The sequence below is a fragment of the Podarcis muralis genome, chromosome 11 (genome assembly GCF_964188315.1).
Source record: "Podarcis muralis chromosome 11, rPodMur119.hap1.1, whole genome shotgun sequence".
Lineage (NCBI taxonomy): Eukaryota > Metazoa > Chordata > Lepidosauria > Squamata > Lacertidae > Podarcis > Podarcis muralis.
In genome coordinates, this window is record NC_135665.1 from 63,760,244 (window position 1) to 63,787,149 (window position 26,906).

A 26,906-nucleotide genomic window follows, 5' to 3' on the forward strand; every position below is an offset into this window, starting at 1 on the left:
CCTCCTCATTCAACCCATTGCTACCTCCAATCACTGGGTCATCTCCAGTAGTGGTTTCATTTGGTTCAGATGGTATCCACTGGCTTCATATAGATTTATTTAGGTGTGCAATGCCCAGGTTGCTAAGAACTGTCTAACCTAGGAGATCCGTCTGGCTCTTACTTAATGTAATTGTATTCTTAAGTGTCTTTTAATTGCTTGGATGCAAATTCTTAAATGTCATGTCTTGGAAGTTCTTGCATGGGGCTCTGTGCTTTTCCGTGGCTACTCCTTAATGATGGAAGACTGATCCAGAGACGCTCAGCAGGATATAAGTAATCTTCCTTCCAGATGGGGGGTCCCTTCCTAGCATGCTCTTTAAAGATGTCCTCTTCCTTTTTTCTCCCTTTTTCGTAGACAACAGAACTTCTCCAGCTAATGAGTAAATTTAAAGAAATGGGATTTGAATTGAAAGACATTAAAGAGGTTTTATTATTACACAACAATGACCAGAACAATGCACTGGAAGATCTAATGACCCGAGCAGGAGCCAGTTGAAGAATGCGGGACGGAGCACAGACATTGCCCTGCTAACCAGACCCTTTGCCGCCACCATCATGTGGCTCTCCCTGCAGGCATTGGAAGGAGGACAACACCGCAAGGATCCTGCCTTTCCCAGATGCCGAAGAGAGCTGGGGGAGCAGCTCCGTGGGCACGCATCACTCCAGGGTGCTATTCCCAGCGGAGAGACCCCAGCCCACGTTCTTCGATTAAAGTTTAAGTGTCCTTTCCTAAGTTTTCTTTTTTTGGCTCGGCCACGGAGAATCTTGACTGGAGTTGTACATAGTCAGACCAGGCTAGTTGTATTTCTCCCCACCCCACTCCCCCGTCTTGCACTGGACTCAGCCTGGCTCTGAAACGAACAATGCTTTGGCTCCTTGAAGCTGCTTTCATTTGTGCGTCTGCTTCTACTGAAAACATTTGACCCTTGGTCAAGATTAACACAAGTCCACCTTTAGTGCAATGGAATTTCGGTTTGATTTGGTGGAGGGGGGAGAGGCTTTGGTTGAAGGTTAGCGTGTAATTTAAGTGTGACACTGGTTCTGAAACTGCCTCTATGCATACGGAGAAGCTGCAATGCTTCCTTTTCTGGTGTTTTGACCCTGGCTGCCCACACGCTCTGGCCAGTGTGCTTGAACAGATAAGTTCTCAGAACAGGCAAGCTGTGAAGCCCCACCTGGAGCCCTTGCCCACTGGCTGGTTTCTGAAGTCTGAGGAAGAGACTTGAACCTCTTGGCTCTACTGTCCTCCCCAGACTGGTAGGTTTTATTATTTAAGCAGAGACCCATCTGGGAACTCGGCTACTCCATTAGTTTAAAATAAATACACAGTGTGAAATTGGAGGTCTGTCTTTCAAGCACTTTCTTTTTAATATTCACGGCATTGGTTCCTTTTTTTCCACACTGCTATAGTAATCATTAATCTATTAACATCTAGTAATAGAAATCAGACTTTTGGTTTTGATAGTACAATAGTGTATTATGTTGTACATGGTTAAAAGATCTAAATACATAAAAAAAATATAAGCAGTCTTGATATTTGGAGTAATTTGCTAAGTATTTTGGTTCTGCAGAAAGAGATACTAATAAAACCTTAAAATGTGGCTGGTGGTCTCCTGCTCTAGAGCTTTAGCGGTAGGGAAAAGAAACGGAATGAATCTGGAATGGTTATAAATCTCCGATATCTCTAGAACATCTTGTGTCTTGAGTTTGAAAAAAGGTTTCCAACTCTCCAGCAAACACCCCTGCAGTAATCTCTCTCCGCCCGCGCCCCCCGCAGGTCACTACATAGACTTCAGCAAGTACAGTATGAAAACACTTTCAGCAACCTGGATCTTGGGGCCTGTCCCACATAACTGGGGCAACACCTCACTACCAAACTTTTTCAATACCTGATTTGAGTTCAGTTAGGAGGCATTGATCTCGGTAGAAGCTGCCATCTCCACTACCATAAGGGATAATGGAAACAATAGTAGAATTTATCTGTGGAGCTCATAATTCAATATGGGGACATACTGTGTTGTCAGTGACCCAAGCAGTAGTGTCCTGTGACAGCAGCAGTAACTCTGTGATTAGAATTGGTTTTAGATGTATCAAATCACTTTGAACAGAAAAGGAACTATATCTCATGCATAAACTATCACCCCCAGGTATAGAAAACACACTGATAGTGTGTCTGAATTTTGACTGTAAACAAGCACTCAATGGATGAATCTGGAGCAGATCCCTATGGCTGACCATGTTTTTACACCTGAGTTATAATGTAAGCCCTTACCTATCGCTTTCCTAATGACAGCAGCTTGGCTCTGGCATTTCAAGGGAGGGAACGAACAGCTTTGACAAGAGACGCTTCATTACTAAATGAGACACTGAAGGAAGAATGCTGCAACAGAATCTGAGGTGCAGGTTTTGGTGGCAGAACCAAAGTAAGTTGTTGCTGCTGCTGATGTTCTCTGTCTGCATCTGTAAACTTAGAGAGTCATGTGTGGATCCTGCAGCCACCAACTGCTGCAATGGTCAGAGCACAGGGAAATGTGATTTGCTGCACTGTGTGTACTGGCAGGAAAGCCTTTCTACCATTTCCTCCCTTGAGGGAGACCTCTGCTGCTGGACAATTTACTTGAGTTGTGATCAAGATGTTGTCAGCCTCTCATATCTGCAGCCAAAAGCAGCTACTGATCCTGTTGCACATCAGTGTTTGTTTTTCAGCAGCAGCTGCTGCTGCTGCTATTTAGCACTTCTGCCATGCTGTGAATTACTTTTGCATTCAAACCCAATTTCATTTTATCAGAATACTGAATTTGACACAATTTAGACCTCTGTGCAAGTTTTGCTCAATTATCTTTTTACTTCAATTAAAAATTCAGTATAAAAGCAACATGCATAATACTCATTCTAAGTGAATTCACTTTAACCTACTGACTCTTAAAACAAAGAACTCTTAGAAACATGTCCATGTATTGTAGTACACAGCTCTCGTGTAATGCCACTCAGCTAGATTCTCGACCATTTTACTAATTGGTTAAGTTGTACCTGAAAAGCAGGAATATACCTGCCAAGGAACGTACCTGCACCAGGACTTAATGTGCCCATGATTTCCTTTAGCAGTGGGAAAGGTCAGTCAAAGAGCCGCTTTTGCTGCTCTGAATGTGACTTGGTTAGTTGGTGCTTGCTATGTGGGAAAGGGAATGACCAATGTTGCTGTAAGGACAGTGCTGTGACCCCTGAACTGTTGTGTTGAAGTCACAAAGGTCAAGCCAGAATGGGGTGAGATGAGGTTGTCGCATCTATTGGCATGTGAATGCTGATGCTACTCTTGTGAAATAAGGGTACGCATGTAGTCTGGAGGCACCACGCAAGTGGAAAATATTGCCGCCTGACTGCTAAGCCTCCAACTTCGATGAACCTTGGGGTGGAACAACCTTGTTAATGGATACAAAGCCCATCTTTCATAAGCGATGGGCTTGACAGAGTAAATCTCAACTCCTGACTGTGCTGTCTCCCTGATGCATGGAAAGAAACAAATTAAGAGCAGCTATCGTGATGTGCAGCACTCTGTTCTCCAAGAAAGATAAGGTTTTAAAGGATACTGGCTTTTGCTGCCCTATGCTCTTGTTTGGGATTTCAAAATTTCCAGTTATCACTTTCTGTGAATCCTTTTAATATTGTTTCTCTCCACCATCTTGGAAAAGCCTCATTCACAAGATGGACTAGCTATTGTCCATAATGCTTGCATCCTCTTTGGGGCTGCTGCCATAAACCAAGTATTCACCTATTTTTGTACAAGTTGGATTGAGTTCTGTTTGTTCAGACTAGTGTTGATGGCTTGATAAAAGTGGCTTGGTTATGTCAAAAGTTCCTGCTTAGAAATCCTGTCTAGCAAGACGAGAGCACCAATTTCGCAGAGCTGTTAGGCACATTATGTTTACGATAGTCATGCAAAGGCTTCAGGCACCATGTCACTCTGCCTTCCCACTTGCAGTCTGTCGGCTTGCTTCTTCTAACCCATCTTCACGAAGCTCTTGAAGGTCATGTGTGGAGCAAAGTGATGCCCACCCAGGCTTGACTGAAATCAGCTGTTGTTATTTAATTTAGTGCCTGCCCTTCACACTAAGGTCCCAGAATGGGTTACAACAATATAAAATACAACATCAAAAACAGTTTTAAAGCTTACAGTAAAAAAAAAGATACAACTGTAAAAGAAAGTGAATCCTGAAAATAAAATGCAATTTTAAAACCTTTTTAGTGTGGAAGCACCAGATGAGCAGATCGCCAAGGCACAAGTGTAGAATGCTTGGTAAATATGGCTGAGGGGAGAAGAGAGGGATAACTACAAGAATGTGAACTCTGTCTCTGATCGGTAATGCTGATAAAACAGGTCCACTGGCTCTCTTGATACTTAGCTGCCAAAGCAGCCTAGCCATATGGGGCTTTGGTAGTAACTAGTACCCCTTTTTCAAAGGCTACACTGCCTAAGAACAGGACTAGTTCTGATGGCCCATCTGGCTGGGTTTTCTATTGTTTTTTGTCAGTACGCAAAACTGCCATAAATGTGAAGTTGCCTGAGTGATGGCAGGAGAAAAGGGATCACTTTATCCACTTCTCAAAGTCTTGCCACAGTGGTCAAGTATTTAGATGAATGGCAGAGCACACAATCTGGACTTCCGCTGAGTTTATGCTGCTAAAGTTAAGCCTTAAGTCTTCAAGCACATGCCATGTAGAAGACCCAAACTTTTGGAAGTCCTTACTGTCTTGAGCTGCTGGTCACTGAAGGTCAAATGCTTCAGCGCAGTCCTCACCCATGCTGCTATTTCATAGGGAAGTTCTCTTGTGCCGTCCCACTTGCAGGAGCAGCTAGAATAGGCTGCAGCTGGCTTCGCAATCTTTGGATGCATTTGGATTTCAGCGCCAGGATTTCATCTAGCTGTGCCACAAAGTCCTTGAAATCCTAGCAGAGGGAAAATGTAAGGAATAAGGATGGGTGTGTTAAAGATCATGAACTCTACAAGTGAAGGGTATTTCTAGAATCAGAGTTGCAAGTTGCTTGCCCTGTGTTTTTCAATGTTTGCTGAAGGGGCTCGCCTTCACAACCCCAGCAGACTGCACACAGTATGCAGCTCATGTATCTCCATGGAGAAATAAGCACAGCTGAGGGGGGCAGGCACTTTAAAGAATATTCAAACACAACTCACCAGATCTGACATCTTACTGATCAAGCCCTCTTCCTGGAAACAGAGGGCTGCCATTTCATCCAGCTGTTCCTGATGGATTTGGAGCACAAACTGCCTATTGGGCACAATTAAAAATAAGAACCCTGGTAACAAAATCCTCAGTGTTGCCTCGCTGCAACTGTCAGATTTGGCCTGCGAAAGCTAAACCAGCTCGCCAGGCCCATTCTGCTGCCATCCTGACAAACCTTTTTCTGGAAAAGGGGAAAGCTGGGGGCAGACAGTATGTAGCCTTTATTTAGTGTTTGAGCATTCAGAGCACATCACTCCCATTCTCAGTAATTCTGACAGCCACCCAGAGACTAATTGTCCCTATACTGCAAATGACAGGTTGAGAGACCATGGTTTGCCTAATGCTGCCTGCAAGGTTTGAAGTGGAAGCTTCTCCACAGCTCACTCATATTTTCATAGTTGTTGCACTAGAAACACAGGGTAGTTGCTACAGAAATGGTCATGGGTTTTGCTCTCTGTAAAGGACATAGCCCTCTGACCTACCCAGTGGCTAAGATGTTTTTCTATCAGCTGCCAACCATTGTAAATGGGGAGTGGGGTGGAGGATAGAATCCAGAAAACTCACCTTCCTAAAGCTTCCTTATACTGGAGTGAGCTTGGAGATAAATCCTGTGGGCTAGAAGAATTCAGTGTGTTCTTGGAAGACCTGGTGTTCACCTCTTTGGAGACAACCCCTGAATCCTGTTCTGCATCGTTTGAAGGTGTGTGCATAAGCATATTCTGAGAAAATTCGTTCTTAAGAAGCCCCATTTCATCACTACTGAACGTCAATTTGAATGCTTCCTGCAAATGGCCAAGTTCCAGTTTCCCAAATGCCAAGCTGGGCTGCGGTGTGATGCTCTCCCCAGTGAATTCCTTCTTCCCTGAATCATTAGAGATGGAGAGTGCCTTTGAAATGGAGGTTTTCCTCTCTGTATCGGTATGTTTGAGCTGTGTCATGGACTTGGAGCCATCCTCTTCCCCCAGGCTGAATTGCCCTGAACAGCTCAACGAGGCAATCATGGTTGCTTCAGTGTCTGCATCATACTGTGGGCTGGTCACATACTCACTGACCTGCAGGTTACTAAGGAGCAGGGTGCCCCCGCTGTCTCTGTGTGGGGAGAGGAGATCCACCAGGCCTCCATCTCTGGGCGAGTATCCACAAATACAACCATACAGTTCACTCAAGCCCAAGGGAGAAGAAACCTTTGGGCTCTGACAAGGCTGTGAAAGCCACTCAGTCTTGGCTTGCGGTGAAAGCGCCAAGCCAACTTTTCTCCAATTACCCGTTTCATATAGACTGGGCGCAGGGGATGCTTTTTCCCCATGAAGGTGCCTGGTGCCCTCGTCCAGTCGCTTTCTGGGGCCAAAGGGTTTCTTTTGGACCATCTCCTCCTTCTGTGGAGCCTTTTCTTGCTGCTGGTGGGAAGGGTTGTCTTCTGGATTGCGTGTTGTCAAAGCATTGAGAAGGTTTACAGCCAAAGGGGTCGTCTCTCTAGCAGCAACATCCACTGAAAAATCCAGAGTCCCACAAAGGCCTGTTCCTGTTTGGAGATGCCTTTTTCCTGCGGTTACTGAAAGAGGACCATCTTTCCCTTTGAAAGAGTCTTCCATCAAGCCGCCCACATTACAGCTTGGGGATCCCAAGGTATGGGCCGAAGGTGGGCTTTGCATTGCCTTTTTTGGCCCAGGGAATTGTTCATCAGGGCAGCTTAGAGGTAGATCTGTGCATCCGAGCTCTTTTTGCCCCAGAAGCGATTCTTCGGTGCTTAGCCTGTCGCACACAGTGTTGTCTTGCGAGCAGTAAGGCTTCTCTGGCACGTCATTCTTTGGAGAAGAACTCCCTGCTGAGGTGTCCTCTGTGCTCCAGTCCAGCAGACTGCTGTTGCCTTCCTCGCAGCTCATGCAGGCCTCCTCCGCCCCCGGCAAGGCTGTGCCTTTACTCTCAAGCTCGCACGGTTTGAAAAGCAGGTCTTGCCCGCCCTGGACTTCCTGCCCTTCAGCGCATTCTCTCTGATGAAGGAAAAACGAACCCCCCTGGCTGCATTCCCTTCCGGCTTCTGCCTCTGGCTTCCTCCGGCTGGGACCGACGGAGAAGGAATCCTCGCTGAAGTCGCTGTCCTCCAGGTCCTCCAGCTGCATCGTCTCGTCACGGCACTGGGGAGGAGATGCCAGAGCCTGGCAAGGGGGCTCCTGCTTCACCCGGATCTCCTGAGGCATGTACTGGGCCAAGAACTTCTCCAGGGGTTGGTAGTTCAGCTTCTGCTGCAGAATAGGAGGCTGCTGGAACTGCTGGTGGTAAAGGCGGAGGTGTTGCTCCCGGTCTTTCTGGTGGGGCGGGAGCCTTGTCCATGCTGCAGTGCACTGCTCTGCAAACACTCTCCCGCCGTCCTCCGTGCGGAAGGATGGTTGGTCCGTGTCAGCAAGGGAAAAATCAGCTCTGGAAATGAGCTGTTTCTGCACAGGTTGGGCTTTCAGGCACTTGGCTCGAGGTCTGTCTGCTTGGCCGCTTTCTCTCCTGGACCCAAAGTCCTTCCCAACAAGGCTGTTCCCAGGATGCAGCAGTGAGTCTTCCGTTGTCTTTTTGGCCGCTGGTCCTGCCCTCGGAACGCCTTTAACTGGGCTGGTGCAGCCGAGCCACAGGGCACCAAAATGACCTTTGCGGGCCTGTCCTTTTGGGGTGGAAGAGAAAGGAGGGTGCAGCGGGTGAAACCCCAAAGGTGAAGCCTTCACCTTGGAAGCTGTAGGTGTTGGGGGGTGCTGCAACCCCAGCTTCACTTTCTTAGGAGAGCTCTTTTCCCCACCTTGCAAGCAAAGAGAACTCTGAATGCGTTTGGGAGATACGCTGCCTGGCGTTCGCCGTCGCTGTGCGACAGGTGTACAAAATTTCATGCCTCTCTTCAACTCTTTCACCCTAGGAATGAAAAGATGGACATTAGGGAAAGAAAGGCTTTCAAGCCCAGATTTTATTACCACATAATGCCTAGAATGTCTCTAGTATTTACAAGTGTTCAGGGCCCTTGCGATACATTTTTTCCTTGCCGGCCTTACAGCAACCATGCAATAAAGATCACAGCCCTCTCAACACAGCAACTTGCTCAGTTCTGAACTGGAGGATCCCCAATTTGTAGTGGAGACCATTAGCCACAGTAGCAGATGAGCTCTTTCTGTGGGCAGTTGTAAGGAATACTTATCCTGCTGCAGTTCCATCAGAACCAATGGCTCTACGCTGGCAGGAGGGATTTCCACAAATCTTTCATATCAAGATACACAAAGGTAGAACCCAAATGCTCTTATTTAGTTTCTGCCCGATTTCTTCATCCGCTTAATGAAACACATCGTCTTCTGAGTTTCTTTCTTCACAGGACAGAGAAAGAGTAGCAGGACCCAATATGGGGCAGGAGGGGGGGATACTTTGCCAAGGGCTGGGGGTCTAGTCAGTGGGAGAGGGTCTCTTTGGTGGCAGGTCAGGGGGACAGGACAGAAATGAGACATCAGTTAGCAGTTGTGCTTGAGGATATTGATGCAAGCTTTATTCCCTTCATTTGTGTCCATTTCAGGTCTTCAGATCTTGTAAGATCTGAGGCTGAGTAGAAAGAGCAATCTTAATCTATACTGGTCCAGGCCCTCAAAAGCACATAGCAGAGGATTCCATAGGTTTTGGGGTGAGGTCACCCCTAACTGGACTCCCACACATTGGGGCTTGCAGGGTAAATGGAGATGTTGTCTTTGGTTGGGGCATAGATGCAGAGAGGAGGTAACAAGACTGACTTCCTAGGCACTTTCCACCTCGCTCCTGTCAAAAGTTATATAAGGGAGAATCTGCATATGCTTTGGGAAAATAGAAATCTGGGTGTGTTCTTTTAAAAGTTCTTTTAAAAAATAAACGCTGCTTCCCTCTATTCCCAACTCTTCACTTGCCCCGAATATTGCCTCTCTTTGGGTCCTTTTGCTTCCTTCCCTGGTTCCAGTTCCCAGTTTTTGCTATGTGTTCCAAAGCCCTCTTAATTCACCAACCAACTCTTCTCTTTAGAATTCGTCAAGATCTAAGCTGCAGCAAAGCTTTTCCTGAAATCCCCAATTCACCCTGCTGCTCGTCTACTGTCACTAGATCCTCATTGCTGACTGCACCTCATGTAACTACCAGCCCCTTGCTACAGACTGTATCACTTCATTATTTTTTGCGGGGGGGGGGGGGTTGTCTTCTTTCTTTGGTGATCACTTGTAGCCGAGTAAGATGGTTTTCCATGAAAACAGTCTAAACAGTGAGTCTGTAAGTGACTTTGGAGGCCATAGCTTCTGGGCGGAGGTTGATCACAGTGAGGGTTTGCCAAACATGCCTTCCTCTTAGCACATTTCTCCTTTTTATGTGTTTATGTTATCTCCAGTGTTTATGTTAAATTTTTTAGATTTGCCTTGGGAACATCTTTAAACTTATTGTTGTCCACTGGTATTTCACTTTCCATTCTTAAACTGGGAATAGAGTAGTTGCTTTGGAAGACAATAATCAGGCATCTGAACAACATGACCTGTCCAGCAAAGTTGGTGATGAAGAATCTATGCTTTGACACTGGTGATCTTTGCTTCTTCCACTACGCTGACATTTGTTCGCCTGTCTTCCCAAGTGATGTGTAAAAATTTTCAGAGACACCGTTGATGGAATCTTTTGAGGAGTTGGAGATGGCGTTTATAAGTGGTCCATGTTTCACAAGCATATAGTAAGGTTGGTAGTACAATAGCTTTGTAAACAAGCATTTTGGTTTCCCTGTGAATGTCCTCAAACACTCTGCACTTCAATCGGGAGAAAGCTGCACTAGCGGAGCTCAGGCGATGCTGGATTTTGGATCAATGTCGGCCCTTGTGGAAATATAACTGCCCAGGTAGGTAAAGTGGTTGACATTTTCCAACGTTACACCATTAAGTTGGATTTGTGTTTCGTTGTACAGCACCCAGCACACTGTCCTTTGTCAACATAGGATTCTTCAGCTTTGCCCTCGCTGACACCCATTGCCAGTCCTTGGGGGGGGGGGGGCAGGGAGAGCAGGATGTAGACCTAGACAAGCATCTCCAATAGAATAGTGCCATTCAAGTAGGAACTCTGGAAGATTTCTAATAGTTATAGCTGGGAGGAATGGTGGGGTGCAAATTTAAACAAATGCATATACATTTATAACTATCTGTTAAAAGCGCAAGAAATGTCTTTTCACTTGCTTCTTGCAATGGACCAAGCCACAGTTAAGCAAGTTAATTTGGCTAGAAATATTCACTCCACCAGTCATTTTAATCCACTAGCTAAATATAGATTCTGGGACGCGGGTGGCGCTGTGGGTAAAAGCCTCAGTGCCTAGGGCTTGCCGATCGAAAGGTCGGCGGTTCGAATCCCCGCGGCGGGGTGCGCTCCCATTGTTAGGTCCCAGCGCCTGCCAACCTAGCAGTTCGAAAGCACTCCCGGGTGCAAGTAGATAAATAGGGACCGCTTACTGGCGGGAAGGTAAACGGCGTTTCCGTGTGCGGCTCTGGCTCGCCAGAGCAGCGATGTCACGCTGGCCACGTGACCCGGAAGTGTCTGCGGACAGCGCTGGCCCCCGGCCTCTTAAGTGAGATGGGCGCACAACCCTAGAGTCTGGCAAGACTGGCCCGTACGGGCAGGGGTACCTTTACCTTTAAATATAGATTCTAGCAACTAAAACAAGTTCAAGACACCAATAAATATCTGAGCTGCATTTCTGCATTTCTGTTTATGTTTCTGGATGGCAGCCCAGCTTTACAGGCGTCCTTATCACTGTGCGATTCTTGGTAATTTCAGTGAAGCTTGCAGTGTAAAAAGTTCCCGATGGATTGTGCCATTCGTCTTGTTTCCCATAGAGAAAAGAAGCTGCCAGCGTAGCTCAGATCATGAACCAAGGCTGCTCATCAGTTTAAACCATGGATTGATGGCAAGGCCAGCAGCTCATTCCTTGGAACCAGAGGGACGGAAGAGCTCAATCTTCAGCCCACGCTTGACAAGAAGTGACAGTTAAAGATAGGAACCAGCAACACCTCACCTTATAAGTGAAGCTAGGCAACAAAAGGTAATATTTGCATCACAACTGCACAATCTGGAATCTCACTCGGGTCCAGGAGTGATTGCAGCAAGTCCATTTTGGTTCAGTGCCACCACTTACCTGTCTGCATAGCGCAAGGTGTTTAAGGTGTGCTCAGTCGCAATGTGGCTGGGGGAGACATTGGCTATCATGCAGGTCTTGGAATTGCCAACAAAAGAATCTTTCAGGACCTTGAAGGGAGAGGAACGGAAGGCACATCTTAAAGCTCTTTAGCCCAAACACATTTTTAAAGAACTAAATAAAACGGAACTGAATAAACGATGGTAACTGCTTTTCAAAAGTTTATATGCTTATATCCTACCCGTCCTCCAAGGACCTCAAGGTGGCATACATTTATCCCTAATAATAATAATAATAATAATAATAATAATAATAATAATAATTTATTATTTATACCCCGCCCATCTGGCTGAGCCTCCCCAGCCACTCTGGGCGGCTCCCAATCGAGTGTTAAAAACAATACAGCGTTAAATATTAAAAACTTCTCATTTTATCCTCACAGCAACCATGTGAGGTAGGCTAGGCTGAGAGAACGTGCCATGAAGTGTCTTAGCCTGATATGTACACTACTCCTGACCTCAACAGGATGCCTGGGATGCAAGCCAGCCAATCCAAGGTTTCCTCCCGCCATGGAAGTCCAAACTTTATTGGGAAAACAGTCTAGATGGAATTTATTCCAGATATCCAAGGAGACCACATTGTATTTTGCAACTGTGGGGATCTGGGATTCTGTCAGGCAATGTACAGCATCCTCACAAAACTACAATTCCCAGAGCTCACTGAGGAGGAAAAAGCCATTTGAGGGTTTAAAAACAAAGCAAGTTTAGAGCACAGAATGGTGCTGTTTTCCTGTAACTTGAACCCCTTTGTTAACGTTGCTGTTCTTCCCATCCACAAACCCTGGAGTAACGCTCGTTTAAAGCAGCCTTTGGGGAAAGTGTTCTGGTGTTGACCTGGGCCTTACCTGAGTAAGTTTGCTTTGCCTGAAGGGAGTGTGAGCATGTTCCTGATCCAGGGCGCGGATGCACTCTTTCAGCTAGAGAAAGACAACAACAGGTGGCCTCACACAGGGAGCGAGTGTAAAAATGCCAGCACACAGGGTTGTTTTTTTACAAGACCACACTTTGCTCTATAGCAGAGGCTCTCAAAGTACAGTCATACCTCCGGTTAAATATGCTTCAGGTTGAGCGTTTTCAGGTTACGCTCCACAGTGACCCAGAAGTAACGGAGCACGTTACTTCCAGGTTTCGCCGCTCACGCATGTGCAGACACTCAAAATGACATCTCATGCATGCGCGGAAGCGGCGAAACGCCACACGCACAGACACGTGTTACATTCTACTCAGGATGCGAATGGGGCTCTGGAATGGATCCCGTTCTCACATCCAGAGGTACCACTGTATTGGATCGGCCTTTGCAAGCAGAGGGATATTGTCAGTTCCTCCCTGGCTCTACTCAAGATTGCATTGCCTGGAGCAGGCATCAGAGTAGCAATCTTTAGGTCAGTCACCAGTGCTTGGGACCATGGAGCAACCATCTGTTGCTTTCCCCAGTGGGTTTTTTTGGGGGGGGGGGGCAGCTTATGTTATACGCCCATTGCCCCTAAAAACCAAGGGTAAGAAGGAAGGTTGCAAACTTCCTTTTTCTGTGTTACATGCCTAGAGAGTCTTTCCTTGGCACAAAAAACCCCCATGAATTCAGCATTTCAGGATTTCTGCTCTCTCTATAGACTATAGACCAGTGTTTCCCAACCTTGGGCCTCCAGCTGTTTTTGAACTACAATTCCCATCATCCCTGACCACTGGTCTTGCTAGCTAGGGATGATGGGAGTTGTAGTCCAAAAACAGCTGGAGGCCCAAGGTTGGGAAACACTGCTATAGACCTCTGTTGAATGAGGCCACCGCTTCCTCTAGCCTAGTTTGGTCCCACTGACAGTGACTCTCCAAGGCAAAGGTTCCCTCCACCCATCTCCTCTTTCAGCAGTTTATTTGCAGCTTCTAGGGCAAGACCCGGTTTATAATCAGGTTCTGAGTCTTCTTAGAAGGTTCAGGATTGGCCCTTTTGACTATGCAATGCAGCCAATGAGATTTGGTAAAGTGATAACATTCTGAAGTCGAATCAACGTTAGGGCAATGCATTCAGGCACCATCTGTCTTATAAAAAAGGGAGAGAGAAAGAAAGATAGTACCCAGCAGAGGTAAAGAGCATCACTACTTTATGTCCACGGTGGAGGATTTTTGCAAGCTGAAAACAGGATGTGAAGTTTGTGAGGGCCCACTGTGGCTCAATCTTAAATGCCTCCTATTCCTGCACCACCATCCAGATCTGGCACTCTACTAAACACAAGCAGCCCTGCACAGAGTTCTCACCCCAGAGACAATTCCATCTTCTAAAAACAGGTAGGTTGGTCTGCCGTAGTCAAAACAAAATAAGAAAATTCCTTCCAGTAGCACCTTAGAGACCAACTAAGTCTGTTATTGGTATGAGCTTTCGTGTGCATGCACACTTCTTCAGAACACAAAAGCTCATACCAATAACAAACTTAGTTGGTCTCTAAGGTGCTACTGGAAGGAATTTTCTTATCTTCTAAAAAATCACTGTCAAATATTAGGAACTGTATTGCAGCCCTTCAAATAATCTCAGAAGCACCACAATTCACACCAACTTACAGCCAGAAGACTTTGATTTATTTCTGCACCTTCCATTTTCGTCTGCCGGTCGGAGTCCCTGGCATCCGCAGCTCTCTCGCTGCCAGCCAGGTCAATGAAGGAGATCCTGGAAAACCAAAATTATTTTAGCGCAACCTTATCCATCTTTTAATTAATTAATTCTTCCAGCGGGTCCAGAGCGAGGTTTTATCTTCAACACCTAGAGACGGGCTTGCTCGAAGCCAATTAAGCCAGCTTTTCCACCTTCACTGCTGCTGCCTTTGAGCCTCCCTCCTATTGTCACTTAGCGACAGCCATTCCATCAGACTACCTGAGCCATTTCCATCCCCAACCAGTCAACATAAGAACGGTAAGCCATAAGTGGCTTATGTCCAAGAGAGCCTCCAGCACCAATCTGCCCAGTCAGCAGGATCTACGGTATGGGACCAAACCTTTTTCATGTTCCATCTGTAGCTGGGGGGGGGGGTGACTACTCAGGAGAACAGAGGTCTTCCTGATGGCTGAACTTAAATGATGGAATACCTTGCCCACTGAACTGCATTTTGCTCCCTCGTAATTCCTTCTTTTGGCCGGCTGGTTAAAACTTTCCTACTTCAACAAGGAAATTGTCTTGTTAGGCTTAGAAGTAGACTCTCACCTCAGAACATTTGTGTTCTTTCATTTATTTTATGGGATTTTCATTCTTGTTGTAAACCACTTTAAGTGATGTAAGTACACTTGAGGGGTTACCGTAGTTTTCGCTCCATTACACGCATTTTTTTCCTCCTAGAAAGTAAGGGGAAATGTGTGTGCGTGTTACGGAGCGAATGCTTCCCTCCTCCGTGGTTTCCAGCGGGAGAAGAGCCACTGAATGGGGAGGAGAGAGGGACAGAGTGCCTGCTTCTTTAAAGGAGCAAAGCGGGAGGGGAAAGGAGCCGCTTACACGAGTGTAAGCGGCTCCTGTCCGGTTGGCTCCTTTAAAGCAAGCAGGCTCTCTGTATCTCTCTCGTCCCCACTCAGCGGCTCTTCTCCCGCTTTGCTGGAAATAGCAGGAAAGATTTTCAGCTCGCTAAGGGCGTTGGGGGGGGGGGAGGGAGAGAAGCAGAGCCTGCTTGCTTTAAGGGAGCAAACCGGGAGAGGGGAGGAGCTGCTTACACGAGTGTAAGCGGCTGCTGTCCGGTTGGCTCCTTTAAAGCAAGCAGGCTCTCTGTCCCTCCAGCAAAGTTTTTCAGCTCGCTAAGGGGGGGGGGGGGGAGAGAAGCAGAGCTTGCTCCACGAGTGCTCCTTGTCCCTTGAGTGCTTTTCCTTCTCTCCCCACTTAAAACATGGTTTCAAAGCACGGATCCACATGGATCCTCAGGATTTTTGCACTGGGTCACCCCAAATTCACCATCAGATCACATAGCATGTCCATGGCTACAGTTTGCACCAAAAAAATCACGCACCCACTGTTGCCTGGGGCCGCAGTGGTGCAAAAACGTGGTTACAAACATGGATCCACAGGATTTTTGCATTGGGCTACCCCAAACTCACCATCAGATCACATGTCTGTGGCCACAGCATGAACCACAAAAATCATACATCCACTGTTTCGTGTAGAATATTTTTTTTCTTGTTTTCCTCCTCTAAAAACTACATGCGTGTTATGGTCGGGTGCGTGTTATCGAGCGAAAAATACGGTAAGTGTACATTTTTTAACAAGCTCTTCACCAGGAGTTTCCTATGAGCAGAGTACATACACTCTTCACATGGTGGCTGCATTCTGAGAAGAGGACTGCAAGGTCTTGGAGGCAGAAGGGAATGTTTCCAGCTCTTTACCACTCACCTCCCGAACACTCTGTTTGCTGGGTCCTTAATCTGAATCTGGATAATGGCATGAGAACGGGAGGAATCCGAGTTGACTCCAGTTGCCCCGGTACTGCGCTCTTTTCCTCCTTTCAGAATTACCTGGAATGAAGGAGGAGCAGAACTAAGACTAGGACTCCCCACATAAACCCCACAGTGAAACTGCATATGTACTAGTACAGTGGCACCTCGGGTTAAGAACTGAATTTGCTCTGGAGGTCCGTTCTCAACCTGAAACTGTTCTTAACCTGAGGTACCACTTTAGCTAATGGGGCCTCCCACTGCTGCCACGCCACCACCGCACGATTTCTGTTCTCATCCTGAAGCAAAGTTCTTAACCCGAAGTAATATTTCTGGGTTAGCGGAGTCTGTAACCTGAAGCGTCTGTAACCCAAGGTACTACTGTACAGTCCAATCAGCCCCAGATGACTCAAGGCAGACCACGCCACTCATTCAGAGAGAGGCAAAACTCCAGCATCATTGGGCATTTGGGAACTTTATAGTCTTCACATTAATTAGTCTTTTTATTTTTATACTATAGGAACACAACATCTACTTATGCCATCTTTTGTAAATTACTTTATTTGTCTTATTATCTGTTTGATCCTTACTCTTCTTTGTTTTGTTTTTTTGTTTTCTTATTCCATATTTGAGTTGTTTCATCTAGTGTTTTATGTTTTTACCTTTATATTAAAAAGCCCAATAAAAATTACTTTAAAAAAGAGAAATAGGAAATTCAATGTCCTTGCAATTTAAATGTCTGATGGCAGTTTGATGGCAGGTAATTCCCCCCAAAAAAATATTTCTTTCCATCATCACCAGCATTGCCACAAAACCAGGAGGCAGATATTTAAGCCCAGCAACTTGTGGAGTCCTCATCTCTGCCACAAGGTCCTTTCATATGGCCCATTTATCACTATCTGAAAAACTCATTGAAAATCCTACCCATGTGCAACAATCACTCACTGGAAATGAGCAAAGCAAAATGTATTTCATTAAGGCTGGACATAAGCTGGACAGTTTCTTTTCTCATCCCCCTACCCGAAACTATACATTCCAAGCATGCCAAAAGGATTTAGTGAGCCAGAAAGTGAAGAGACACACAATCAGGTCAGTGCACTATGAAAGGCCAGCTTGCTCATCTGTCTCCATAGCCAACAGCAAAGAAAATACTGCCAAAGTAAACAGCTGATCCACTGGTCCCATCACCTCCTGGCAAATAGAAGGGGAAGAAATGGAGGCAGTGAGAGATTTGACTTTCTTGGGTTCCATGATCACTCCAGATGGTGACAGCAGTCATGAAATTAAAAGATGCCTGCTTCTTGAGAGAAAAGCGATGACAAACCTAGACAGCATCTTAAAAAGCAGAGACATCACCTTGCTGACAAAGGTCCGTGTAGTTCAAGCTATGGTTTTCCCAGTAGTGATGTATGGAAGTGAGAGCTGGACCATAAAGAAGGCTGATCACCAAAGAATTGATGCTTTTGAATTATGGTGCTGGAGAAGACTCTTGAGAGTCCCATGGACTGCAAGAAGATCAAACTGATCCATTCTGAAGGAAATCAGCCCTGAGTGCTCACTGGAAGGACAGATCCTGAAGCTGAGGCTCCAATACTTTGGCCACCTCATGAGAAGAGAAGACTCCCTGGAAAAGACCTTGATGTTGGGGAAGATGGAGGGCACAAGGAGAAGGGGACGACAGAGGACGAGAAGGTTGGACAGTGTTTTCGAAGCTACCAGCATGAGTTTGAGGAAACTGTGGGAGGCAGTGGAAGACAGGAGTGCCTGGCGTGCTCTAGTCCATGGGGTCACAAAGAGTCGGACACGACTAAACGACTAAACAAAACAGCTGGGCAGGCGGGGGGCGGGGCGGATGGGATGCACAGCAATTTCAGTTTCTAGTCAATAGAACCGAAGAAGGAATTGGTGCCAGGGCTGAGACCCCTCAGTGTTAAAATTTTGCAATATCATTTCTACATCTATTGCAGTGCACAAAGTACTTTGAAGCTCCTATCAGCACAAAAATATTGGGGGGTGGTAGGAGAGAGAGAACAACTGCACTGTTTGAAAGCTGAAAGAACCAAGTCGTGGAAGTTGCTCAGCAATGAAAACGGCTTGTTGTAAGTTCGAGGCAGGATGGGAGGCACAGGAGAACAGGATGCCCCAAGTAAGTAAATAAAATCCTCAGAACTCTTAACCCCAAAGTGGGGAAAGAAATTCTTTAACGACATCAACTGGGCTCAGAGGTGATGAGACCTAACTTTTGTTTTGGTTCCTTCTAGTACTTTTTTTTCAAGGGAAATCCGTTTTTTAAGAAAACCCGTGAGTCTTAAGAATCTAATGAGGAGAGAGAGAAGAAATAATCTAATGATAGCCCAGGTATGTCCAGTATTTTCCTTAAGAAAATGCTTAATGAGAACAATTGGCCACATGCACATCCTAAAACATCTAATGACCATTACGTGGGGCACAGTGGTATTTCCATGGTACCTGCACCCTCAAAGCTTAATCAAATGTGTATGTCTGGGTGGTCAGAATTACCTCCAGTAGCAGGCTGACGGTGTTCACTTGGACCTCACGCAGCCCGACTATCTGCACAATATGCTTACTGTCTTCCCTTGCAAAAAGCCTGGGGAGGAAACCACATAGATTAGTTGTGAAAGTGCTTGGGGAAAAGGTTCAACAAATGCCCATTTTTAATTTTCAAAACATGAAATTTACTTTTAGCCCCCACTTCCAAATAGAGCCGATTACAATAAGCACCCATTAAATAATTCAGTGTAACAACAATCAGAAAAACAACAGAGTCCAAGGAAGGGGCAGTGGAACAAAACTCAAACTACAGAAAACCATAATGCTAATTTTAACCAATTTTAATTTGTCTGGATGACAAATTATTGAGCTGGCGCCTCAACAGTCACAGGATGGGTGCCATGTGAGTTCTCTTGGAAATCGTGTTTCAGAATCAAGCTGTCATTACAGGAAATGCCCTATTCTAAAAATCTCTGAAGGGGAGGGGCACAAGGAGCCTTGACTGATGTTTGGACAATCATCTCTGTAAACGGACAGGTTCATATGACAGAAGTCAGTGTTTTTAATGCCCTGGGCACAGGACATTTGGATCAGGGATGGGGAACCTGTGGCTCTCCAGATGTTGCTGAACCCCAACTCTGTCAGTCCCAGGCACCATGGCCGATTGTCAGAAATTATGGGAGTCATAGTCCAGCAGGTTCCATGAATAACCTGGCCGTGATACTCCAAACCAGCTCACTTCCATGTAATCTTGAAAAGCGGAACCATGTTACCGAGTCCATCTCTTTCCAAGAAATGTTGCAACCATTGCACCAAAGTGGTGCTTCATGCCACAGACATCACTGTTCTATACACAATCAAAGAGCCAGCGCGGTGTAGTGATCAGTGTTGGACCAGGGAGACCAGGGTTCAAATCCCCACTCAGCCATTAAGCTCCCTGGGTGACCCTAGGCCTGATCACTCACTCACAGCCTGATCTACCCCACAGGGTTTTCGTGGGGATAAAGCAGGGAGGAGGGGAACATCACCTTGAGCTCCCTGAAGGAAAAGTGGGATATGAATGCAATCAGTCAAGGCTGGATCTAACTGCAGGCTTTGAACTTGTCCCTCCATGAGTGCAACGCCACCAGTCACAGGATGAATACTTCCTTCCTGGCCAGCTGAGGCACCCACCAGCAGCACCTCCACCTTGCCTGGGTGGTAAAGGTAAAGGTACCCCTGCCCGTACGGGCCAGTCTTGACAGACTCTAGGGTTGTGCGCCCATCTCACTCAAGAGGCCGGGGGCCAGCGCTGTCCGGAGACACTTCTGGGTCACGTGGCCAGCATGACGAAGCTGCTCTGGCGAGCCAGCGCAGCACATGGAAACGCCGTTTACCTTCCCGCTAGTAAGCGGTCCCTATTTATCTACTTGCACCCGGGGGTGCTTTCGAACTGCTAGGTTGGCAGGCGCTGGGACCGAGCGACGGGAGCGCACCCCGCCGCGGGGATTCGAACCGCCGACCATGCGATCGGCAAGTCCTAGGCGCTGAGGTTTTACCCACAGCGCCACTGCCTGGGTGGAGCTTCCATTTATTAGCTCTCACCCAACCCCTGACTAACTCCAGAAACTTGGGGCATCCCCTGACACACTCAAATTAGACGAACACAAGAGCTGAGCATCATCAGCATGCTGATAATTAAGATCCCAGCAAGATCGGACCAAAAGACTATCTAGAGCAGGGGTCTGCAACCTGCGGCTCCGGAGCCGCATGTGGCTCTTTTACACCTTTGCTGCGGCTCCGGGGCGGATACTAGCGAGGGGAGGAGGCGCATTGTGTGCCCCGACACTCCCCACTGTGGCGGGTGCTGTACTGGCTGTGACGTCGCATGGGGGCGGTGCGTGCATTAGTTTTGCAGCTCCCAGTTGTTTTTTCTTCGGAAACGGGTCCAAGTGGCTCTTTTTGTCTTAAAGGTTGCAGACCCCTGATCTAGAGCAACATCCTGCTTCCTCAAGTGGCCTCAGCCAAAATTTATTGATGACCTCACTCACTGGTTGAAATGAATGACCAAAGAACAGGAAGACACACAGCACCTGATCCAGCAACCCTTATGTAGATATCGATCCCACCATGAACAATGGAAGGTAAGGCTCCACAATTTCACATCCGCATCCTCACCCAACCCTGCCAACAGTGGGATAGCACCAGCTGCCCTTGAAAGACACAGCCATTCACGGGAAAATGGTTTTATTTCAATGCACAGTCCACCCCATTCTGAAGCAGAATTGATAGCTGAAACTTCCCAGCGGGAGCTCCTCATTTCATTTCACACTTGAAATCGCAGGGGCAGCAGACACTGCTGAGTGTATCAGCTAGAACAATCAGGAGTGGGGGAATTAATTTATGTTGATATTTAAATTGTCATCTGCCTGTTGCAGAATTAATAACCCAGAGAGATGATTAAGTGTTTGCAGTCCTCCATCCCCACAGAGCCCCCACGAAACAGCGCTCTCGCCACCTCTCCGCTGGAAAGCACTCCCTGTGCCATGCAAACATCAACACATCCCTCAGGTCACCCTGTCAAAGGAAGGACAAAAGCTGACATGTCTGAGCCACACGGGAGATGTCTCCATTCTGGAATGTACTGAAAAGATAAGATCAAGTTACAGCAGTTGCTAGAATGGTCACACACAAAAAGGGGGGTGGGCTTTTAATGCTTTTTACTGAACAAACTATATCAGCAACTAATTTTATGGGAAGGAGGGGCCAGGCTCCATCGCCCCCTTCCCTCAGTATGGACTGACAGCAAGCCCTGCTGTGTAGCCCTGGCAACGGAAGGAGCAGTAGATACTTCTCTGGGGGCAGATTTGGCTCTGGGCATTTAGCTACCAACTCCTAAACTGCACACTTATGAAACTACAAAATCAAAGCCTCCCTCCTCTTTTAGGCAGACTGAGCAAGCTGCACAGCTCTTGGGACAGGACTTTATCATGCATTCCTTCACTAAAAAAACAACAATAACCCACTTGTCCCCAGATTTCGCTGTCCCAGGCAACTCTAATTCTGTTCAGCTATATCTGATTAACGGCCTTGGTTTCAGAAGCTGTACTCTTGGATTTTAAGCACCTCTTCCTTCCATTTAGCAGGTCATAAAGCTGTCCACAGTAGATCTCATAGAAGCTGATCCAGACGTGGAGGTCTTTTCTAGTCTGAGATGCTTCCAATTGCCTGAAGATATCGTTAGCAGCCAGGGCGTAGAGTCCTGGGTTTTGGTGAGTGCCAATCATAGTATAGGTCTTGCCAGCCCCCGTCTGCCCATATGCAAAGCAGGTGGCGTTGCCGCTGTAACAAAAGAAAGAGAAGCACCTTTTAATATAGCAGCTCCTATTAGCACATAAAAGACTATGGTAAAACACAGACACTGAATGCTTGCCCAAAGCTACTTCTGTGGGATAATCAAATGTGGAGATATGGAAGCAGCCTCCAAGACATCTCCTGATGTCCTCTCACATCCTGTTTAGATCTGTTGCACATAAGACATTCTCAAAAGGCTTGACTGTAGAAAAGGCAACAAAGCATATGGAAGAGCCATCAGTGGGGAACATCATGTACAGAGCTGCTACGTGAAGTTCAGTGGCTATACAAGAGAACCACCATAAATAAGCTACAAGAGCTAAGCTTTTCTGCCTTCAATACTAATGCAGTCCTCCCCCTGGTGGGCTAACCGGGGCAAGGATGGCATCCTTTAAAACAGTCCCCTGGACCTCCTTGCCCTCCTTTTGATTCCTATCTTGCATGTTCCACAACACGATGGCTCCATTAGGAGCGGCTGTCACTCCGATAACAACCTTCCCAGCTGCCTCAAAAAGAACTCCTGCGTGATGCCTCTGTGGCTTGGGCACAGCATGGGGCACTCTCCATTAAGCTGGCACCATAATTGATTATGTTCACATTATAATGGTGACAAAAATGTGGAGTTTAGTCTTTTGTGATATTCAGCTTGGCCAATTAGTCAGTCTAACTAATCACAATAGCCAGATTGGAAGATGGAGAGAAGGTATTTGGTCTTTTTGCTTCCTTAAATATGAAAGCGTCTTGTGTCTGTATGTACAGTTGAATGGTAAAGATAAAAATATTGATATAGAAGTTGTGAGCAGTATTATATCTGACCTTTCTCAAGTTACGCTCTGATTTAATATGGTTGCATCCTAAAAGTATCTTCATCTAGTTGACTTTTTCCCAAAAGTCATAAGGCTGAAAACAAAATGTAATTATACTGGTGGGTTTTCCTTATGTAGCTGAATACCAGTTGTTTTAAGTAGCAACATCAAAGATGCGAGGGGACGACACTAAATTGGTATAGTTAAAGAAGTAGAGGCCAGTGGTACAAGACAATGACCTTGTAATAAATATTTCTTCTACTTACACCAAAGAAGATTGTCTCTGAAGTACCTTTATGTTATTTTGCAGTGCAATGCAGAGCAGCAGAAATCCAAATTTGAATCCCTGCTTAGTCATAATGGAGCCTTGCAAATCGGCACCATCAGTAGGGCACCATTTTTAATGTCCCTGACCCAGCTTATCTATTGTAATCCACCATGAACATTTGGGATACGGCAGGAAAGAAATTTTAGGTGTGGCCAAGGTACAATCCACAAAATGCTTATAACCCAGGTGTTGTTGTTGTTGTTTAGTCGTGTCCGACTCTTTGTGACCCCATGGACCAGAGCACACCAGGCACTCCTGTCTTCCACTGCCTCCTGCAGTTTGGTCAGGCTCATGTTTGTAGCTTCGAGAACACTATCCAACCATCTCGTCCTCTGTCGTCCCCTTCTCCTTGTGCCCTCCATCTTTCCCAACATCAGGGTCTTTTCCAGGGAGTCTTCTCTTCTCATGAGGTGGCCAAAGTATTGGAGCCTCAACTTCACGATCTGTCCTTCCAGTGAGCACTCAGGTCTGATTTCCTTAAGAATGGATGCATTTGATCTTCTTGCAGTCCATGTGACTCTCAAGAGTCTCCTCCAGCACCATAATTCAAAAGCATCAATTCTTCGGCGATCAGCCTTCTTTATGGTCCAGCTCTCACTTCCATACATCACTATATGTATGGAATACATTTCATACAGTTATATATGTATAACCCAGGTAGTATTACTCAAATCTCTGCCGGCTTCTCTGGCATCAAAAATTAGTGGGCAGTGCCTCCGGCAGATGACTCTCAAGTCTGACACTCCATACTGAGCCTTATTTTGAAACAGCATCTGAAATCCTGAATGGCCACAAGAGGCTGCTCTTTTTCTAGCTGAGTGAGACGGCATTAAAAGAAGCAAGCCTTAGTTTAACAAACAAATTGGGACCACCAGCACTGGTTTTCCAGCCCATGAGCTGATTTGATTCACAATACAGTGGTACCTCGGGTTACATATGCTTCAGGGTTACATACGCTTCAGGTTATCCTTGAAAGGGTGTTAAGCAGCAGCTAGACTAGAATTGGTGCCTAGCTACTGGCTGCAAACAGTCACAGGATGCAAGAACATTCATACTGAAGAAGTGCGGCTGGTTGTTGGTTGGTTTCTAGGCTCCATTCAAAGTACCATTTTTGACCTTTAAAGTCCTAAGTAGTCAAGCGGAAAGCTTGTTTCTTCAGTTGCCATTGCAAACCCTAGGCCAGACCCCCTTTGCCACTGAATATCTGCTAGAATGGCATTCCTTAGGAAATACTTCCCTAAGTGGGTGCCCATTACAGCAATGCCATGGAAGTCTTCAAGACGGCCATGAAAATGTTCTGGCCTTGGGGTTACGATGGTGGGAACAACTGAGTTATGCTACGCCTGTTACTGATTTTATACCGGATGCCCTTTTTCCCCTTGTTTGTTTTATGATTATTCTATTTGATTATTCACCTTTTAAATTGTGAGCTACCTTGTCAAGTGGTAGGATATAAATCTAAATAAATAAAATGGAAAACAATTTTTACTTTCCTTCTCTTATCTGCTCATTTATTTTAAAATGACACATAATTCAGATATAGGACAGTGGGGGGGGGGCATCACCAAAAGAAAAACAGAGGAAGAAAGGTGAGCACCATGAAAACTTCAATAAACATATATAAACAATGAAAATGTTCATAGGCACAGATAGGGAAAGGATACACAACACCCTACCCATTGAAAATGTGTTGAATGAGGGGGTGGGCAGTCTTCATGTACACATCCTGGTTGGAACAGGCCTCCCCAAAGACTTCATCAAAGTAAAACACATGCTGCAAAAAGAAAAGGGATATTTACACAAAAAGCAATTCCACTCCTTTCACCCACCCATGATGATAAGATACACAGCTGTGGATGTGAATCCCATTCAAAGTGAAACCAGGAAGCTGAGACCCCGCATAGCCAAATTCAGACATCATGCAATCACTATCAGCCAGAGCAAGCTAATGGATTCAGCAACTGTACCAAGCAGGTGTCTCTGGAAACAAAGATGTGAGCAGAGCTAAAATAAGAAAGGGAGGAGGGAGGGAGGTAGAAGAGAATACTTCATCTTGCCTTAAGCGAACAGGTATGCAATGATAACATGGAATGATGCAAAATAAAAGTTAAGGTCCAAAATCAAGCCGTGGATTCTTGCTGCTGAAAAGGAACTGCCACTACCAAATTCTGATGTATTTTTGAGGCAAAGGAAACTAGAAACCTAGAAAGACATTTCTAGGAAATCCTCATTTCAGAAGTAAAACTTCCTGCACTTAAGGCTTCTTCCTCTTAAGCTGTTTGTGTCAGTAGGCACAATCTATGAGGACTTTATTTATTATTTGGCAAGAGCTCCACTGAACTGAAGCACCAGGGAGAGGAGGGGCATGTGTGTACATAACATGCTGCTCGGCAGACTGGTTACCTTCCTGCTGCTGTCAATCGGAATGAGAATTTGATCTAGGCAGCAGAAGGTACCTGGGACCAAGAGAGAAAAAAGATGCAAGACTATTAGCGGAAAAATCATTAACCACAGAGGGGAAGGAGGGCAGAGGAAGAGAGAGCATAGATCATTCAGCCAGAACTGGAGCACTGAAGGCCTGTGAGAACCTTGCTCTCTAGTACAATGGAAACTGGGGGAAAGGGAATTCACTAGGCTGGCAGCCCAGTTCTGTTGCCTTTGTTAAGCACAGGCGCCTCGGGCAGTAATTACAATATGCTCACTTTCCAACAGAAAAGAGAGAAGACAATGCAAGGGAGAACATTTAATCTTTAGAAATACCCATTTCTCTTTTTGGGGGATGGTGTAAATCAGAGGCAAGTCCAACAGAATTACAGAAAAGTTTCAAGTAATAGAAATTGCATGTTTATCACAGTCTAAATAAGTCATGTTTGGATCATGTCATCCTTATAGCATCATTTGTAATGTTATTTGGGGAGTGTTCCAGTACTGGTCTGAGATGCCTCCCACCACCACCCGCCAATCACAGGTTGTGGCTCTTATGTGGCAGGAATATCTCCCTTGAGCACAAAATGGCATCTAGAATATGGTATCCCCAAGAAAGTGACCTCTTCTACTGTACCATAGGCATTCACACCAGAATGATTCATGAAACACTGTCGTTCAATATGAGAATATAATACAGCAGCACTTAATTATTATGCAATCATTTTCTGGTAATGTCAAATTCCCTGCTGCTATAAATGTAACAGATATCTTAAAGGTAAAGGTAAAGTACCCCTGGATGGTTAAGTCCAGTCAAAGGCGACTATGGGGTGCAGTGCTTTTCAGGCCGAGGGAGATGGCGTTTGTCCACAGACAGCTTTCTGGGTCATGTGGCCTGCATTACTAAACTGCTACTGGTGCATGGAGGACCATGATGAGTGCCAGAGTGCACAGAAACACCATTTACCTTCCCGTTGTGGCGGTACCTATTTATCTACTTGCACTGGTATGCTTTCAAACTGCTAGGTTGGCAGAAGCTGGGACAGAGCAATGGGAGCTCACCCCATTGTGCGGATTCGAACTGCTGACCTTCCGATCGGCAAGCCCAAGAGGCTCAGTGGTTTAGACCACAGTGCCACCCACGGCCCAAAATATCTAAAATAAACAAAGAGTATAGGGGTCCATGGACCTTGGAGGACATCTGCCTTTTGTTGGCCTACAATACACTATAGCATTCTTCTACAGACTGCAGTACTGTTGCAATGCTCCTTGCTTGCTATCACTGCTGCAACTATGCTTGCTCCCTTTCAGCTTCCAGGAGCAAATCAAGGTGTTGGCTTCAACTTTCAAATTCTTATTTCCTAGGCCCAAGGACAGTGTTATCCATTAAGATAAGACCCCAGGGACTAAAGCAGTCATTCAGATTTCTGGAGGAGATCCTTCTCCACCTGTCGGCAAGCCATCGCAAAAGCACAAAGATGCCCTCTATCACAGGCAGCTTCCTCTCTCACCTTTCCTGTCTCTAAAGCCTTATCCACTAGGCCTATGAAAGTCCATGCAAAAGTTCTCATTTTCAAAAAAGGGCTTAATATTCAGTGGATAAGGTGTTGATGAATATTCTGGATTTAA

General features: G+C 46.0%; 2 protein-coding genes and 1 long non-coding RNA gene across 9 annotated transcripts in view; 2 read left to right on the top strand and 1 right to left on the bottom strand.

Moving 5' to 3' along the window:
* The window catches only part of UBAP1 (ubiquitin associated protein 1), a 44,886-nt gene extending 33,497 nt beyond the window's left edge, over positions 1–11,389 (top strand). For 2 of the 3 annotated variants that reach the window (XM_077936565.1, XM_028748490.2), the window contains one exon: positions 397–1,642. In XM_077936565.1, the coding sequence (XP_077792691.1) occupies positions 397–537 (141 nt within the window). In that variant the 3' untranslated portion in view covers positions 538–1,642. Of the gene's footprint in view, positions 1–396; positions 1,643–11,122 lie in introns of those variants that run through there. The other variant, XM_077936566.1, reaches the window with a different exon arrangement.
* The window catches only part of KIF24 (kinesin family member 24), a 38,507-nt gene continuing 14,351 nt past the window's right edge, over positions 2,751–26,906 (bottom strand). For all 5 annotated transcript variants that reach the window (XM_077936563.1, XM_077936561.1, XM_077936562.1 and 2 more), the window contains 10 exons: positions 24,530–24,627; positions 21,492–21,707; positions 18,396–18,483; positions 15,835–15,956; positions 14,031–14,136; positions 12,326–12,397; positions 11,422–11,531; positions 5,844–8,171; positions 5,231–5,324; positions 2,751–4,986 (listed from right to left, as the gene is read on the bottom strand). In XM_077936563.1, coding sequence (XP_077792689.1) covers positions 4,846–4,986; positions 5,231–5,324; positions 5,844–8,171; positions 11,422–11,531; positions 12,326–12,397; positions 14,031–14,136; positions 15,835–15,956; positions 18,396–18,483; positions 21,492–21,707; positions 24,530–24,627 — 3,375 coding nt within the window. In that variant the 3' untranslated portion in view covers positions 2,751–4,845. The remainder of the gene's footprint in view (positions 4,987–5,230; positions 5,325–5,843; positions 8,172–11,421; positions 11,532–12,325; positions 12,398–14,030; positions 14,137–15,834; positions 15,957–18,395; positions 18,484–21,491; positions 21,708–24,529; positions 24,628–26,906) is intronic.
* LOC144329242 (uncharacterized) lies at positions 21,702–24,341 on the top strand. Its single transcript, XR_013394733.1, has 2 exons — positions 21,702–23,039; positions 23,511–24,341. It is a non-coding gene; the product is annotated as an uncharacterized LOC144329242 (long non-coding RNA).